Source organism: Perna viridis, chromosome 5 (assembly GCF_037379345.1).
Source record: "Perna viridis isolate PV_CMFRI_1.1 ecotype Kerala chromosome 5, ASM3737934v1, whole genome shotgun sequence".
NCBI lineage: Eukaryota > Metazoa > Mollusca > Bivalvia > Mytilida > Mytilidae > Perna > Perna viridis.
In genome coordinates this window covers 2,819,519-2,839,005 of record NC_142449.1, presented here as the reverse complement: position 1 = coordinate 2,839,005, position 19,487 = coordinate 2,819,519, and the positions used below count along the sequence as shown (strand labels likewise).

At 31.9% G+C, this 19,487-nt stretch overlaps 2 protein-coding genes across 2 annotated transcripts in view; both read right to left on the bottom strand.

Annotated features, from left to right (window-relative positions):
• LOC148615610 (cytoplasmic tRNA 2-thiolation protein 2-A-like) overlaps positions 1-7,893 on the bottom strand; it is a 36,095-nt gene extending 28,202 nt beyond the window's left edge. The window contains exons 1-2 of the mRNA XM_088582002.1: positions 7,743-7,893; positions 293-364 (exon numbers count right to left, since the gene is read on the bottom strand). Coding sequence (XP_088438128.1) covers positions 293-364; positions 7,743-7,798 — 128 coding nt within the window. The 5' untranslated portion in view covers positions 7,799-7,893. The remainder of the gene's footprint in view (positions 1-292; positions 365-7,742) is intronic.
• Positions 7,894-9,318: 1,425 nt separating this feature from the next.
• On the bottom strand, positions 9,319-19,474 carry LOC148615609 (neuralized-like protein 2). Its single transcript, XM_088582003.1, has 3 exons — positions 19,351-19,474; positions 15,144-15,833; positions 9,319-14,881 (listed from the first exon to the last, which is right to left on the bottom strand). Exons 1-3 carry the CDS (start codon positions 19,355-19,357, stop codon positions 14,766-14,768), a joined length of 813 nt encoding a protein of 270 aa, XP_088438129.1. The 5' UTR covers positions 19,358-19,474; the 3' UTR covers positions 9,319-14,765.
• Positions 19,475-19,487: the final 13 nt, after the last annotated feature.

Below are 19,487 nucleotides of genomic sequence, written 5' to 3'. Positions count from 1 at the left end.
CTTTATATCAGAAAGTTACTGATGTAGTTCATAGATTTACATATGACTACTATAGGATTTTAATTGGAGAATATATGTATTGTTAAAATTTATTTACACATTGTTAAAATTTATTTTCACTTATAATTCATTGAAAAGAATGATTGTATCTTCAGTTGTAACAATAAAACTTACTTTGAGCTAGATTCCTTAGATTTATTTTTTGTATATGAAAATATAAATAACAAAAAAAGACACATCCATAAATTGAACTTTTTCATTTGAAGAATTTAAAAGTTTTCTTTTTACATACCTGCACAAGGGGTCATTTATTCTAGTGATCAAAACAGCTTCGCCCCCACACTTCATACACACCTTAGATTTACTGAAATGACATTAATATAGTTATAAGTTGGGAGGTTAATGGAAGACAAGGAACATTATTGTTATAACCAAATATTGTGAATTAAGAGCTGTATGGTACTGATATCTATTGTATAGAAAAAAATTCTTGCTAGAAAGTTGCTTTCTGCACGAGAGCATTTGTCCTGTACAATAAAATATCAAAGATAGTATTTGTCTTCTTAAATGTATGTCTTCCAAGTTTCTAAGTCCAAAGGGGTAAAATTCCCACATAATTCTGTACATCATAAGTTCCTGGTAATATGCACAACTACATTGAACATTTCATGTCCAAACTACCTGCAAAGTTTTATGAAAATTAATCACAGAAGTTTCAGAGAAGTTGCTTTTACAAAAAAAACCAAAATGGGAAGAGACATCATTGACATTTCCAGGTCAAATAAACAATAGAGCCTGTGTTATAAAAAATTGTGGTTTCATTTATTTTTATTGGAAAGGTTTCTTGTGGTAAGAGGAAAACACATTTCTTTGGATATTTGAATTCCTGGTTCATGGGTAAGTAAAATAAAAAAAACAGACAAATTCCTCTGTGTTTCTGGTTAAATCATTACCAAAGTAAGCTATTTTTTATTAAGACTGAAAATTTTGGAAGCATAATTTTTTTTTGTTAACACCTCTTTCACAACACTGATTCGTAAAAGGCTTTCCTTCATACATAACTTATTCTAATTAAAAACAAAATATTGAGAGTATTGCATGAACAGAATGCAATGTTACCCATAACAAGAAAGTGCAGTAAACTGAGTCTGCACTAATTTTCCAAGTCCAAGGGCCATAACTCAGCAAAAAAAACAAACAACAGACTAGAATAGTACCTACTGTATTTGATCTTTGGATTGTTCCATTAATCATGAGTTACGATGTATGTTTCCAGCCTGGGTAACTCACTTAACACATCAATGCAACAGTCATACTGAATTTGACAGCCTGTATGTTATTAGGCTTTGTATTGTCTTTGACCTAGTTTTACAACCTTCTTGCTATTATTGTTCTTCAGGCCAAGCTTTGGTACAGGTAGTCATCTGATTCAATAGGATAAGCAGGAATCTTGCAAATTGTATAATAATACGAGCTTCTTGTTGCCCTGTTAAGTGTGACTTGTCTAGTGGTATAGTAATTCAAGTTTGGCTAGCATCTTTATGAAACCACCATCTTGTAGTCCCTTGAAATGAACCTTGTTGCTTTTCATTGTTAAAGAATCACTTCAAATTCCTTGATATCTTGGTAGCTTAGGCCAGTTCAAATAATTAAGCTGTCTTGGGAGGCCAATTTTTATTTTGCTTGGCCAACTAATAAGTGTCAGATTCAAAAAATGCCTCAGTGAACATCATGATTACCTTGACTAAGTTCAGCCAAAAAAGTTATTTTGTATAGAAAGGGTATTTCAACATTCTTATGTTCACTCTTTTTATGTTTGCTACTTAGAAAATGACTAAATTATAAATGTGAATATAATTTATTGATTTTCATTCATAAAGACAGAATTAATTTGTCTATTGGTATTTAGAACTATAATATGTACACATGCATGTAGCTAGTTTAATATCCTGCATATAATAAGTATACATGTAACTAGTTTGATACCCTCCTTCTGTAATATGTATACATGTAGCTAATTTGATACCCTCCATCTACAATATGTATACATGTAACTAGTTTGATACCCTCCATCTGTAATATGGATACATGTTGTTCGATACCTTCCGTCTGTAATGTATACATGTAGCTAGTTTGATAACCTCTGTCTGTCATATGTATACATGTAACCAGTTTGATACCCTCCTTCTGTAATATGTATACATGTAGCCAGATTGATAACCTCCGTCTGTAATATGTATACATGTAGCTAGTTTGATACCCTCCGTCTGTAATATGTATAAATGTAACTAGTTTGATACCCTCTGCCTGTAATATGTATACATGTAGCTAGTTTGATAACCTCCATCTGTAATATGTATACATGTAGCTAGTTTGATACCCTCCATCTACAATATGTATACATGTAACTAGTTTGATACCCCCATCTGTAATATGGATACATGTAGTTTGATACCTTCCGTCTGTAATATGTATACATTTAGCTAGTTTGATTACCTCCATCTGTAATATGTATACATGTAGCTAGTTTGATACCCTCTGTCTGTAATATGTATACATGTAGTTTGATACCCTCCGTCTATAATATGTATAAATGTATGTAGCTAGTTTTATACCCTCCATCTGTAATATGGATACATATTGATACCCTCCTTCTGTAATATGTATACATGTAGATAGTTTGATATCCTCCATCTTTAATATGTATACATGTAGCTAGTTTGATATCCTCCATCTTTAATATGTACAATGTATACATATATGTAGCTAGTTTGATATTCTCTATCTTTAATATGTATAAATGTAGCTAGTTTGATTCCCTCCATCCTGAAATCCACAAATATGTAACACATACCCATACCAGTAATTACTTTTCGAATACATTGTACCACAAGAATATTTTGTCAAATATTCATTATTACACAAAATTAAAATTGCATGAGATATGTGTAAGTCTGTATCAATTCATTCCCAGACGTGAAAATTGAGGATACATGCATTTTTCTAATACTTCTTCTTTGACCTGTTCCCTTTTTTCATAAGGTACAAAATGTACAACGTGATGTTACTACACCAAACTTGTAATTGACCATTTCTATCTTTCCTGTCTGAATTTTACGATTTTCTGAAAACATTCAGAGGTCAAAACTTCTCACTATAAGATTTTTGACTTAAAAGTTTTGAAAGATTTGAAGGTTTTTTAAATGAATGCCAGAATTTTAATTCCCTACCATACCCAATACTATTAGTGAATAGTGCATGTCTCATATATATTGAAACTGATTTGCCAGCATTTTTCTTTGATCTATTGTCATTTGTCTTCAAACTTTTGCTAAATCTCACAATGCGTCTTGAAAACTTGACAGCCCTGCCATCCCTACTACATAGATAGTATCAATCCCCATACCAGCAAAGAATGGATACATAAATTGTGCAGAAATGAATAGTCTGAAAAACAAAATCTCATGTAATTTAATTCATCATCTCTAAATATTTTAATATCATTATGAGGCAGGATGGCATTGTAGTAAGTGGTAGATTTAAATAGCCAGTTAATTGACTCCGTTTATATTTGAATATTTAGTCAAACAGGTTTGCCACCAAGTGGTCTATGGTTCATTCCTCTATAATTCTAATCAAAAGATTCTTCATGCTTATAGCCTTTTTTGATTGGTCGAGAACGTCTTTGCCAGAAAGTTCATACTTGCATGAACTTCGCCAGGTCATTCATACATGCATGAATGCCAGTCAACTTGAAACCAATATGGCGGTCAAGTAGTTCGAAAGAGTGTGCCAACCACCTAAACAGCATAATATAGCTATAAGAACAGTTTATTACATCCACATTGATTTTTACCAGTACAGTTTGTTTACAGAGTGTAATTTTCAGCTCGGGGAAAGAAACTTATAAATGCTTAAAAACTACAAGTAAATTCGCCCCAAAATTAAATAGTCCCAGAACTAGATTCTATAAATAAATTTACTAGTTCAACACATTTAAAAAAAAAAATTTCCAAATGTTGGGATTGAATTATAAGGATTAAACAGCTATTTTCTGTCATTCATGCATGTATGAACGCATCTCTCCACTCCCAAACATTAGATTACATGAACAGCCTTTGGCCTTTCATTGAGTTTGAGAGCTCCAAGATCTGTTCATACATGCATGAACAATCGAAAATAGCTGTTTAAACCTATAGTAAAAAAGATATAGTTTTGTGAGGCAAATTATGCCCTCACACTACATATCGCACCCAACTGCAAAAAAATCTACAGGGTTAGAAAAGCTGATTTAGCTAGTTGTGTAAGAGTTCATAGATTGAAGTGAGGTGAGGGCAATGTGGCAGAATGGCCTACCTGCCTTAAAGCATAGGTGTTAACCATAAAAAATTCTAAAGCGGGTTTAACCCACCTTTCATTTTGAAATGCCTATACCAAGTCAGGAACATTGCGGTTTTCCAACTTTCTGGTTCTTACCCTGATACATTTTGCACATCCATTTGTTGTACAGACTTTCCTTCTAAACTATTCCTTTTGACTACTGCCTAGATTTTATCAAGTTGGTTATTTTGTTATTATCCTTCATTTATTACAATTTTAAGCTGATAATTTAAATAAGATTGGAAATATTTTGGCAAACACAGCTAAATCTCTCATTCTGACATCGGCAAGTAAGCAGCAGAATGTTGAATTTTCATGAATTATCATGAGTCTCCCGCCAAAAGCTGGAGACTTAACACCTATGGTTAAAGTATGTTGTAGGTAGTATTTAAAAAGCCAGTTAATTGATTTCGCTAAGGCAAAAAAAATAATCCAGTTTCCTGCTACCAAAAAATAGAATATATGGTAGGTAAGATCTAAGGAAATTATTTTATTTTTCAAAAACACTTTACATAGAGTTAATGGTGAAACAATCAATACTTTACAGTTCTTGTGCTAAAACCCTATCGAATGTGTCATTTTGTAAATGTGTACAAACTTTGAACTAGAAGTAGAAACAGAGAACTATAAATATTTGGAATAACCAGCCTGAAAATGTCACTTGTGCAAGAACAACCAAAGGTTTCAAAAAGAGGCTAGACAAATACTGGGAAACTCAAGAAATACTATACAACTACGAAGCAAACCTAATGACAGGAAGTGAAATAAGTTTAGAAGATGAAAATTTGGAACTGAGCATAGTGGTTGACAGCTAGTACTCAGAAGCGTACCTATATGTAAATGTCATCTTATAGTGAAGAAAGCGACTATATACATGTAGTATTTGGGTACGTGTATGTACAGTATGTATACAAGGTATGTCCATCACTAGGTTATAGTTATCTTCTCAATAATCAATGTATGCTCAAAGCAAAATTAAATAAAATTAAAAGAAATAATGATCAGTATCTACAATAACAAAATTCTTATATTGGTATAAATAATGAAATGATATTCTTCAGGGAAGTCTATAAAATGTGTGTAAGACCAACTAATACTGCTAAATTAATAAATGTAAAAGATAGATCCATGATTTGCAGTTTAAGAATAAGTTCATATCAAATGATGAGTGAAAAAGGAAGACATAATAATATTCCTGAAATAGAAAGAACATGCACACTATGTAAAAATGTTGTAGAAAATGAAATACATTTCCCACTTAATTGTGCTTGTTATAAATGTCATCGAACATACTTTGAAAATAAGATAGTTGCTAACTGCTAACATTTTAATACAATTAATAATTTACAAAAAAAAGACCTAATTCTAAACAATAGCAGTTTAAACACATGTACATCCACAAAGCATCTGACGGAATACCTACAACACCAATGAAAGACTACACTGATCTCTCCAGTATTTACAACATTCTTCAAGGCATCAATTAAACAAGGCATTCTGCCAACTGAATGGAAAAAGGCAGATGTGGCACCCATCTACAAGAACAAAGGCATGAAGAATAATGCAGCAAATTATCGCCAAGTATCCTTAACTTCAGTAGCATATAAACTCATGGAGCACATAGTGTGCAGCAACATCATGACATACTGTGAAGACCACCAAATACTACCCGACACCCAGCATGGTTTTAGGAAACGAAGATCCTGTGAGACTCAGTTGATCTGTACCATCCAAGATCAAGTCAGAAACATCGACAAACAGAGCCAAACAAATGTAATCTTTTGGACTTTTCAAAGGCCTTTGATAAGATACCCCATGAGAGACTTCTATATGAACTTCAACACTATGGTATCTGAATGGATTAGACACTTCCTCCATGATAGAGAACAGAAGGTTGTCCTAGATGGTTGTTCCTCCAAATCAGCACCAGTATCATCAGGAGTGCCACAGAGCAGCATCTTGGGTCCCTTCCTGTTTCTTCTATTTATTAATGACCTGCTAGAGTATGTCAGCCATTCTGAAATCAGATTGTTTGCAGACGACTGTGTACTATACAGAACGGTGTCAACGCAAGCAGATGCAAGTAAACTCCAAGAAGATCTGGATGCACTACAGCAATGAGAAAAGGATTGGCTTATGGAATTCCATCCCTAGAAATGCTAAATTCTACATGTAACAACAAAGACAAAACCACTGAAAGAACCATACACCATCCATGGCCATCAGCTAGAAGTGGCAGAAACAGCAAAGTATTTAGGTCTGAATATCCATCATCAGATGAATTGGAATGGACACATAGATCAAGTCGCCAAAAAGGCAAACTCCACCCATGCCTTCCTTCAAAGAAACCTGTATGCCTGCCCTAAGAAGACCAAGGAGCAGTGCTACACTACATTGGTGCTACCAATTATGGAATATGGGAGTGTAATATGGGACCCTCATGCAGCCAAGAACATCTGCAGTATTGAGATGGTACAATGCAGGTCCGCTAGATTTGTATATGGTGACTACAAAACAACAAGCAGTGTTACCACTATGCTTAACAACCTGAGTTGGACAACACTTCAGGAGCGTAGAGCCCAAGCCAAGGCTGTTACAATGTTCAGGATTGTCAACAACTTGGTAGACATCCCAGCTATATATCGTACACCAGCTGCAGTGAATGTTAGAGGCCACTACCAGAGATTCTTTGTGCCATATGCCAGATCCTCCTGTTACAAACAGTCATTCTTTCCCGACTCAATCAGAATCTGGAACCAACTTCCTCAACAAGTGATAGCCTGCAACTCCTTGGAATTGTTCAAGAATGAGTTGCAATCCACCAGTCTGAGATTAACAACACATCCTCGTTTTTAGCTGCACTGTAAATATGGATTTTAATATGCACCTTGGGTCTTTCCAGCACCGATCACTTTTGTAAATAGTCACCAACCAGTACGAGGATACACCAGTTGGTGGTTTTGTATTCAACAAGAAGAAGAAGATATCTTCCAAATTCATATTGGCTTGTATAGAAAAAAGAAAGATTAAAATGTCTTAAAATACAGGTCTCAATATACTGTAATTGAAATATACTATATGTATATGCATGGGCCTAAACCAGTTATTGTTATTGTGTTCGAGCCAATAAAATTATTTGCAATTGCATTTGTATAATTAGGAGAATCCCCATCGAAATGGGGTTCAAGATCAAATGGAACAATAAGCACAATGTATCACCGGACATATTGATTTGAACACAGCCTACTAGTTCTCGAGCCAGACAGTGACAAGACTTACCATTATATTTATACATTTTTAGTATTTTACCATTACCGTAGTCCATACCGTAAAACTAAAAGTGTTGTTCAAATATTACATACCCTATACCTTTCTTTTCCAATGGAATATCAAAGTTTTCTTCTTGCACTGAACACATTATTGTGGTGTCTTTCTTTTTTGCTGCACTACAAGTTCTCTTGTCAAATGGTGATGAAATAGTTGACGTGAGTGGAGGGGAATAAAATAAAGGGGAATGAAACGACTAAAAGGAATTTGTTTCAAGATTTAATCAAAGACCGGTGGTAATTTAACGCAGTATAAAACATGAACGAACATCAAAGATTGAATAGAGGAATGTAAGTGTAATACCACTGTACAAAATACATCCAAATGATCCAAATAATGTTGATTCAAATGTTCTTTTTATTTGTATTTGTACTGTACAAAATTAACCTTCTTCAATCATATTGAAGTAAGTTAAGATAATTTGTTAGTAACTAATATATTACTTATTTTTATTTAATCAGTTTCTTACATAATAAATGTTCCTTCTTCATACTGACATTGCTTTTAAATTCATTTATTTTGTTTTCAGGGGTCAGTGATAAAGACTGAATCTGTCCAGAGAAAGACAAAGTGATTGGTCACATAACATTTAAATGTGCAGATTTGTTTTAACATTAGACATCTTACATACAATTGAAGAATTTTTATAGTGAGCATGCTCACAACATCTCATGTGCCCTCAAATGCAAACATTAGAAAGGTCAAGTTGCTATACAACAAAAAACACTCAGTTAACAGGTCCCTTAAAATGGAAATGTGAAATGCAAACTGACCCGGGAATGATTAACAAGTTCTACAAGGCCACCAATTGAATTTCCAATATCAGCAATTAAGGCACTCCTACAACCATTAAACAGCTGGCTCCTACTGCACACCATTCTGTAAAATTAATCAAATAGAATGCAGTATAGAACCATTTGTACAATACCCTGTTATATATATACCAAGTCTGTGAAAGTCAATCAATATTTTTGTTGCTAATTTCTGTAGAAATCAATCCAATCAAAGATTATATTGCTACTAACCTCTCCCTAACAGACAAGCACCTAAAGCAATCATTTTTAACTGTCCCTCTACATCGGTCTGCCCTGACCAAATTTTGCTAAAATCAATCCCATTCAAGATTTTCAACCATTGAATATTGAAGTTTGAGTGAGAGCCATAAAAAATGGAGGCTCTATCCAGGCAACAACATCATATGCCAGCTGCACAGGAAAAATAATGGCTAATGGAAGGACAGGTGAATAACATTATTACCCCACAATTTGTTGTGTGGGGTATAATTTTCACCTGCAGTGTAAGCCCCTTCTGACCCTAAGGACCTGATAGTTCACTAAACATCCTCTTACACACATCTTAACCTGTCTTTTATGGTAAGGGTAAATTTTATTAAGATCCATCAGCTAGTACTTAAGTCGTGGTATGAAAACCAAGTGTCCACAGAAAACGATGACAACGGTAACATACTATTATAAAACACCAAAAAGTTTTGCAATTGAATGAAAACAGCATGTTTCCATTTAGTGTAGTAATTTAATTTGAAAGGTAGAGGAATACCCACAGACACAAGTCTTCATGCCAGAAGGAAGAGTAAATAAAAAAAATCTGCAGTTTGTCAAGATATGTTTTATTGCTGAAAATTATACATAGTACACTTTATAATAGTACACATTATATTTTGTAGTTCGCAGCAAGGAACCAAGTTCAACAGACCACATGGACAACAAAGATGATGTCAGTGCCTTTCTATTACAAGACCATAAAAATTTGCAGTATTAAAATTCCAATAGGATTATAAATTGTCTGAGTTTTACCATTTTGAGTTAGTACTGGTTTAAAAACCAAATTCAAATTCAAATTCAAACAAGAGGTTCTCAAGAGCCTGAATCACTACCCTGGTTTAATAGCTTTAAAAAAATTGAATACATGCAAAAAACTAAAAATGGTGAAATACCTTTGTCCAAAGATGTAGGGGCATTAAGCTATGAATATTGCCCCAAAAAAATAGCAACTTTGATGTAATAATGTAAAATCTTTTCATAACATAGTAAAATATATAAATATAAGGAAAAAATATGTTTTGCCATATGTTCATTCTAATGACGTCATAATGGTGCCACAAATTTTATGTCATTTAGCAAAAGCTGCTGAGAATTGTAAATTTTGTTGTTTTTTTTGGACATATTTATATTCAGAAAGCTATGTCAACACCCAAGAAATAACTTTACATTTTCACATACAATGAAGTATGTAGTAGTGAATGTATTCACTATATATGAAGTTGTTTCTTCGGTGTGGACACCATTTCCTTGCCAAAAATATTACCAGAAAGTGACCAAAAAGTACAAAATATGACAAAAATCTGAATATTTGTAACGTTCAAGCAATTTTTCTGTCCTTACACTGCAAGAAATATCAGAAGTCTTTATATTTTCTTATTTGTGATGGATTCAAGTATACCAATTCACAAATCAATCAACACTTTATGATTAATTTTCAGTTGAATTTTAGGCCAATAAGACACTTTATAGCCCCTTCACCTTTGCAGAGATGATATCTGCCATGACACTGAAAGTTTTTTTCTACAAACATTTATCATCATTCTACTTATGTTAACAGGCTAAAAGTGTAAAAAAAATCATTAAAAATGAAATCAACAAAGTTTCCCACAAATTTGCACCAATCAAAGATCTTAACATACTTGATTTTTTTACAATTTACATTGATCATCAATCTGCTATTATTTTGTTAACAACAGGCAAAAACTTGGAAAATGTCAAAATGGCACTTTATGGGTCCATAACTCAAAGAGGTGTCAACAGATTTTGCTGAAATTTGTACCAAAAAAGATATTGAAATACTGAAAATTTTATCAATTTATATTAATTACCAATCTGCTTTTATTTTCTAAAAGGCAATAAAATACTTCACAGAGCACCGATGATATGACCGCAGTGCTCAAACTGAACAGTTGGGGCAAGTATGGACACAATATTAGTTTTTGACACACTTAAACATAGAACACAATATAGCAAAATCAATTGAAATTCAACCAAAAATTCTCAAAATCAGACCAAAAATAACAAGTTGATTTTTTTTAGGTATATTCCCTTTGTCCCCTTATTAACTCGAAAACCTTAAAGATATCTGAAACCTCATTGAAAACTGCAGTCAGGGATTTTCATATGAAATTCAACAACAAAAAATTTCAAAATTGAACAAAGATAAAAAAGTCAGTTTTTATGGTTGTGGCCCTTTGACTCCTTATAACTTAAAAATGGTAAGAGGCATCTGAAATCTGATTGAAAAAACACAGGCACAGATTTTCATTAGGTATTCAATAATTTTTTTTTAAATAGGTCCAAATATAAAAAGTAAAGTTATTGTCTGGATATCAGGAAAATGCATGTTTCAGGCCCACTTTTTTTGCCCTTATTTATTTAAGTTCAAGTCTTTTCCCCAAAATCAGTCCAAGTCTGTTAATTTTGGTATAGAATATTGTAGAACAATATCATAGACATTCCTAAGCTTTTACGGTAGTTATATAGTTGAATTCTATGAAATGCTTGTTTTAAGACCCTTTTAAATCGATTGGAGCTACTACCTCCAAAATCAATACCAATCTCCCTTTTATGGTTTATAACCTTGTTATAAAATTTTATAAATATCAACCAACTAACACCCAAGTTATGGCACGAAAATTAAGTGAGATATAAACAAAAATATCTGGTGATACCCCTATTTTCTATTTTTAGTAATAGTTGCCATGTTTTTTAGTGACAGACCATTATAGATATAATTTTGGGAGAAGACATGCCACGGATGATTGCCACAAAGTTTTATCAAATTCTGTTTAGTGGTTTCAGAGAAGAAGATTTTTAAAAAGAAGTTATGACAGACGCCAAAAGTAAATGACAGATGCCAAGTGATGACAAAAGCTCACCTGTCCTTTCAGGCCAGGTGAGCTAAAAATGATAAATCAGAATGAATATTTATTAGTACTGGTAGGATTCAGGATCTGACTGAACTCCTATTTGGAATATAAAATGTACATGTATGAAATATTTTCTGATGATAGATCTAGTAACTACATTGTACATACTACATTGTACATACAGTAAGAAATGAGAATTTGATCTGGTCAAATTTACCAGTATATCAGTTCTTATTCATGTCTAAATGAAATACACAACCTTTTCAATCCAATAACTGATAATTATGACATATGTACCACTTAAAGCAATAATTACAAACAAGAAATACAGATATCATAACTTTATGTATGTTGGCATTGAGATAAATGAGTTGCTAGAAAAATGGGTTTATAATTTTGAGTTTAAAGGATAAAGACTACACAAGGATAATGAAAAATGGCTTGTCTATATCACACATATTTACATTCACACACACAGCCTAACACTTATATAGAGCTATACAAAAATAACTCTTCTAGTTACAGTAATTACAATATTTACATCCACACACATTATCTCAAATGAGTTAAATATAAGCTTTGAGTATCATCATATGCCCTAATTATTCATACCCTCTATTAACATGTGTCATTTATTCCATTAAGTCATTAATAAATGGACTTATGTCATTTATCCCATTTAATCATTAATAATGAACTATGTAAAATACCCCTTTTATGTGTGGCAAGAGAAACAACTTTTTTTTTACATTAGGAACTTTACTGGTTTTACTCATTTAATTAAAGTCCATATCATGTGAGAAACAGACATCTATACATTTCCAGAAATGATTTCAGCAATTTACTTAATAAAGACATAAAAACTGTTGTATGGGTGTTATGTAAAATAAGACTAAAGTGACTAAACCAGAATTAATTTAAACAAATACACTAAACAATAACACAATGATGCATTCATACACTGGTAAATCAACGACATGTTTTATAGGTGTATCTGTGAGAAATGCATTCATACACTGGTAAATCATGACATGTTTATAGGTGTATCTGTGAGAATACATTATTACCTAATTCTATATGTATACCATAAATTGAAAAAAATGAAAATTAGTTTAATTAGAATTAGTCTGATCTTATAAAATTAAACCCTAATTGAAAAATTATTCTCAATAATCTAAGATGAAACAACTCAGATTAATACCAAAATGATAGAAACAGACTGTAAACTGATAGAAAATGTTAATGACAGATGTTTAACAGTTAATATTGGTCTTCATAAACCAACTATGTTAATGACAGATGTTTAACAGTTAATGTTGACCTTCATAAACCAACAATTTTTAGCACTTGCTTAAAAAAATCTGTATATGTAAATGTGGTAAGGCCATAAAAATAATATGATTGTTTACGGCAACATTCTGAAAATAGGATCTATAGCCTGCATTCTCATCTTATTTTATTTTTTTCAGCAAAGAATTCACCTTCACTTCAACCAAATTATTAGTCTTGAAGTAAAATTTTCACTGCCCTGTTCCTATACATCCATTAACAACCACTCTTTTTCACAGACTTGCTGTCCAATGACATTTATTAAATTTCAGCACTATAACAATGGTCAACATGGCTTGTGCAATCCTGACATTTTCTTTAGGACTGGGTGGCTGATATTTTTTGGGGAATGTGAAAACGCCTAATTAACTCAAAAGCTGCCATGACTTAGCTGAAATGTACTTCGGCGTTAAATGGAAATTACCAATTTTTTATTATTTTACTTAGGGTAAGTCGGGTAACTGTAAAATACATAAATATTTTTTCATGGTCTAATAGCATAACAAGTTCTTCAACACAAATCAAATAAGAAAGGGCACAGATCCTGCTAATAGAAATTCAAAACCAAGGAGACTGCAAATATCTTACTATGTGTAGCTTTTATTATTTTTTTTCCATTTCCTAAAGTTTGTATGGCATACCATCAAAAAGCTTAAATAAGAAAAAATGACACACTTCACATACATGTTTTAACACATACATGTAAATGTAAATTGGCACATTTGTAACACATACACTTAAACAACTCTACACACATGTACATTTAACATTAATATCAACTAAAAAATATCATAACGATGGCAATATGCTACAATGTAATTAAAGTATAATGCAATGTTGGGGTTGAAAAAATCTTACAAGTGGGCACATTCAAACAAAAAACCATCAAAAACTACAAGTACAAGTGTTCACTCATTCAAAATTAGGAGAAATATTTGTTTTATATTGAAAGATGTACAAAAATTTATAAAGAGATTTTATATCACATATTTCTTATCACAAATCATGTCAACATTATAAAAATCTGATAGAACACTACATTGAAATTTTATTTTTTGTTGCAGCAACCTTTATCAGGACCACTATAGTTTTCACAAAATGAATGATTTATTTTTAAGTAAAAAAAAAAACCTACATATGTAGCAGTACTAAAAGGACTGCAGTTCTTTTCATAAAAAATTTGTAAGTGTAAAATTTGTTGTAAGTTATGACAAAGACTGGATCAAAATATTGTAATGTTATAACTAACAACTAATTTTTCACTAACAATTTTTATTAAGGACTGCTGGTATATAAAGAGTAAGAAGAAAGTAGATAGAATACAAATGCTGTGAGAAAAACATTGTTACAATATAACAATATCTACAGATACAAAAGCAAAGGAAACAAACTTCTGAATCGAAGATAAAAATATCTACAGTATACTGAGAAAAATAAAAATAAACATTTTGTCCATAATGTAAATAATAAGGTTACTGGCATCAATTTCACCAAAAGTCGTATGTGTTAAATTGATCATAAATTATGACATCACAATGCTATTTTAGGTGATGTCATTACTTACAATCAATTTTACACATACAACTTTTATTGAAATCGACGCCTGATTCTTTATTTGTCCACTTAGGACATAACAGGTTACAATCTAAAGATTCAGTGTTTACGTCAGCCTTCTTAACACACTGGTACATATATATATATATATTCATTTAAAGTGTTCACTAACATCAATATAAATGAGACTATCTCACAAGTACATGTATCTTGAACAGCTGACTAGCATCTGAACATAGCACTATAATTCATAATGAAGAAATTGTTTCAGTTTAGTTGGCAGTGGCAAATTAGTTATGTCCATTTTAGAGATGAGTTGTAGAATTCTGTTTCGGCAGGCATTCTGTAATGATGACACTGAAATAGAAAAAAAAGTATAATATATGTATTTATGGCTAGTGGCAATCATTGACCTAAGACATTATTCACATTATTCAGAAAATGGAATGACCTAACCAAAAGTTAATTAGCTTTCTGGTTCTCTGAGTAAACACATAAGGTCTTGTTTTTATGTACATACATTCAGAATAATTAAAATTTTTTTAAAAAATTGGCAATTTTTTCTACATGTTAAAACTCATTCCAAGTTGTTTCCATGGTTACAAAGACCACATCTTACCTCCATATAGCTGGATAATTCTAACCTGTTTAGTTGTACCATATACATCTACTACTGCGTGTAAAGCTCCATTATTATAAGGAATATTACGCACACATGGACCCTGATCTTCACCATTGATTATGAAGTGCATTTCAGCAGAATTTCCCACAACTTTGTACATGATACCAATTCTACTTCCAACATCAGTTGGTAAAACATTGTCTTTTTGAGAGGCATTTAAACTCTCACCATTTTTATTCTGCAGACTTAGTTTTCCTAATGGCAGTAGAAGACTACGACTAAATGACCCCCTTGGTGTGTGAATGACTTCTGATTCTCCAAGAACAGATTGATAAGGGGCACCTTCTTCATCACTATCTTGTTCAGAATATACTTTATTGTGTGATTTTGTTACTGCAAATATCCATGATTTACCCATGTTATGTAAGTCTGGTAGTGCGTATTGAGGAAGTTCAAATTTGTCACAGGGATTGAACTGAGTAAGTCCTATTCTCATGTGTCCACTCCAACCTCGCTCATTTTTCTCTATCTCTACAAGAAATATTTCACCAGGTTGCAAATGTTTTTCACTAAATGTCAATGCATGGGCAAAACTGGTTTCTCTTAAGGCAACCATGCTATCGTGGAAGAGTCTAATGTTGTTTCCATGATAGGGATGGAACCTTGTCACAGCCATTGTGTCACAATCTAAAATAATAAAACATTATGTTGCACTGTTTGTAAAACAAAGAGAATCACATGTACTTTACACTCTGAGTGGAATGGTTCTCTAACACTTAAATCCGACCCTAGTGAAACTCAGTGTTACACTGACATAGTCAGTGTTTAACACCTAGATTCCACCTACATGTACCAACACCAACCATTTTCATATTGTACTAGTCATAAAATTCAATGAGGCATAACAGGGAATTCATTGTAAGATACGATGTATATTCTGTTTCTCATGTAATTTGGAGCACTCCAGTTAGGATAAAAAATTTAGTCATGTCATTAAAAATTTGTTACATTCTATTTTTTTATTTTGTACACATTTATCATTTGTTCATGTGTTATTTCGTGCAAGGAGTGGGATATATCATGTAGAAATAAAAACTCTATAGGATGGAACAATCCATGCTCTATGCTAGAAAAAGTATTTGATATGCTTATAAGCCCGATTATTCTATATGGCTGTGAAATTTGGGGAACCAATTATAATTTCAAAAATAGTGAACCATTTGAACATCTCCACTTAAAATTTTTAAAAGAAATCCTTGGTGTTCACAGCAAGGCAACAAATTCTGCATGCTTAGCAGAACTAAAAAGACAACCTCTCAAAGTCAAAATTATGGTTCAGTTATTAAATTCTGGGAACACATTATTAACTCCAATAACACCTTTGTAAATGAAATATATAAAAATATTCCACAAAATAATAAATGGTTAGCAACAGTTCACAATTGGATAAAAGAACTTGGTTTTAATTATATTTTAACAGATCTACTTAAACATAATATATAACATATAAAGCAAAGAATCATTGATCAAAGTATTCAAAATCTACTCATTGAGAGATAATAAGAAACTTCTGGTTTTTAATAAAATCTATAAGGTTAACAAAAAACCATCTTATGTTGATACATGTAAATACAAATCAGACAGATCTATAATTTGCAAATACCGAATTAGTACCCACTCTCTTTCAATAAAAAGAGGACGATACAAAAACATTCCAGCTAATGAACGCATTTGCAAATCATGTCAAATACATCAAACTGAAGATGAAACCCATTTCTTCATACACTGTTCTGCCTACATTAACTATAGAAATGATTTAATAACTAAAATTAAAAAATATATAAACCACTTCAACTTTCAGAAAACAACATAAGTTTGATTTTTAACTCTATTTCACTCCCAATACTCAAGGCAACAATTGATTATATCAACAACTGCCAAGCTTTCATTAAAAGTATAACATTACAATTTTCTGGTTGGTCACTGTCGTCCACAACATCATACATATAAATGATGGCATTGTCTTGTTTATACAAATGTATGTGCATTATGTTATTATTGTGTCATGACCATTTAATGAAAATGTGTTTGAACAATAAATAATTTGAATTTGAATATTAATTCATATTTTTACCAAGTAATGATGAAATCTTTTAATATTTTAATTCCACACTTACTATAATAATAATAAAAAAAACACTTGAATGTATTAATTGTTGCATCAACAATTTTGATTTGAAAGATGGACTTGTAAAAACATTCTGGTGACACTTTTGGCTTCTGATAATTTTAATAATTGAATGGCTTTTCCAGAAATGAAAAAAAAACTACTTACAGGTCCCAAGCAATCTAAATAATGAGTACATAAGAATTGCAAAGTAGAAGCCCTTAATCAGGACTGCAAACTTTGTCAGTAAATAAGTTACAATAGGACGAGATGGCAATCTTGATTTAAAGTCTTCTTCAGTCAGTCGTTTTCAACCTCTAAAAATGAAAATTAATTTTGAGACATTTCTTACTTAAAATATATTTCAAATACAACCTACATATATCTTTATTTTAATGATGTTTGTGAAACTATTTCAAACTTTAATTGATGCCGACCAATGTTTACTCCCATATAAAAATAATCCCTTGACAAACCTCGCACATAGTTGTCTATTTTCAGAAATTTAAATGAACACTTTGTACACTACGTAATGTGCATCTGGTCATCAAATGGACTGCCATTAATTATAACTCAATATAGAACAGTTATGAAGTATTTGTCAACGATAAATATCTATTTTACGATTTTAACATTATATATGTCAATCGTAAATACCACAATAATTGTCTCAACCACTGTTTTAATGTGCTGACGGCTTGGATTAAAGCTGGACAAATCAACAATTGATTCTTATTACAAGTGTACATTTCGGCAATTGGATAGAAAATTTTCACAAGTCTCCTGGACTCCCTTCTTGTGATTTTCTGGGGTCTCCAGTGAATTTGGAGGTCAGTGACACAGTCTTTCACTGATTAACAGAGATTTAAAACTCTGACTTGAGTGTTGGAGACACAAAAGTCTCTGAGTGTACTGTACATGTGTAATAAATAAAATGTTTAAGTACCAAGTGATATGAAATATGTTCCACCAGTTTCAAATCATGAAAAAAAAGGATACATACATACATGTACATTGTATAATACTAGAGTTTACATCATCAGTTTTCTAGTTTTGAATTATTCATACAGACTCCACTTATCTATGTTCATGTATTCCCTTTACATATCTACAGGTCATGGTTACTTGTCATATTGCAAAATTAATGAGAAATTATCATCAGATGTCATGAAATATGGTGCTCATAAAATATAATTGCATAAATGTCAGATGCCTTCAGACTTTTCATGAAAGGATTTTTGTGCTGGATACAACATGCCACTACACTACAGAAATCATGCCAGGTATTGCAAACATAACCATGATAACAATTCGCAATTTTGTTGTGCGTTTGAGTTTTGTATATTTAAATAAACATCATGGTACAATTGCACTTCAATATTGTGAGGTAATAAGGAACATCCAAAAATACCAATATACATTTATTCACAGAAATAAGATGGCATATATTTCAATAAATGTGAAATTATTTCGATCTCTAAGGTAAGACAAAAAATGTTATATGGCTGAAGTGAACTTCATTACAGCTTCTTTGTTAACTTCAGTCAGGGTCTCTATGAATAGGTTTAGTCATCACAATATCTTCTATTTTGTCTATTTATACTCCACTTTTCTTGATTATTACTGGTTTATTTCATGTCATCATACCATTTATTGTACCTTTCAATTGTAACAGAACTGCTGATCATTTAAAAAGCTACATTTACTTTCATTTTTTTTGGTAACATACTGAAATGTTTTTAAATGACTATCCTAGAAATTTGGCAAATTAAAAGTTTTCCATACTACTATAGTATTTAGTACTATATTATCCTACAGTTGACCCTTTTGTAAATTTTGGATCTGGTGCTGACATATTTTAAATCAGACAACCCACAAAAAGGGAATACAAGATAATTTAAGAGTGTTTACAACATGCACAATAACACTGGCAATGCAACTTAATACAGAAAATGCAAAAAGTAAAATTGCCATGATATATCGATACAAAAAAATAGATTTTGGGCCTATATTCCTATTGACATTCAATTAGCTTACCAAGCATAATCAATGGATTTAAGAGCAAATGAAATTAGTTATTGTAGTGCTCATTTTTTACCAATATTGAATTCGACCTTCACCTCGTTCGTTACCTACTGGTTCTCAGGGATGTTATTTAGAAAATATCCGAGAAC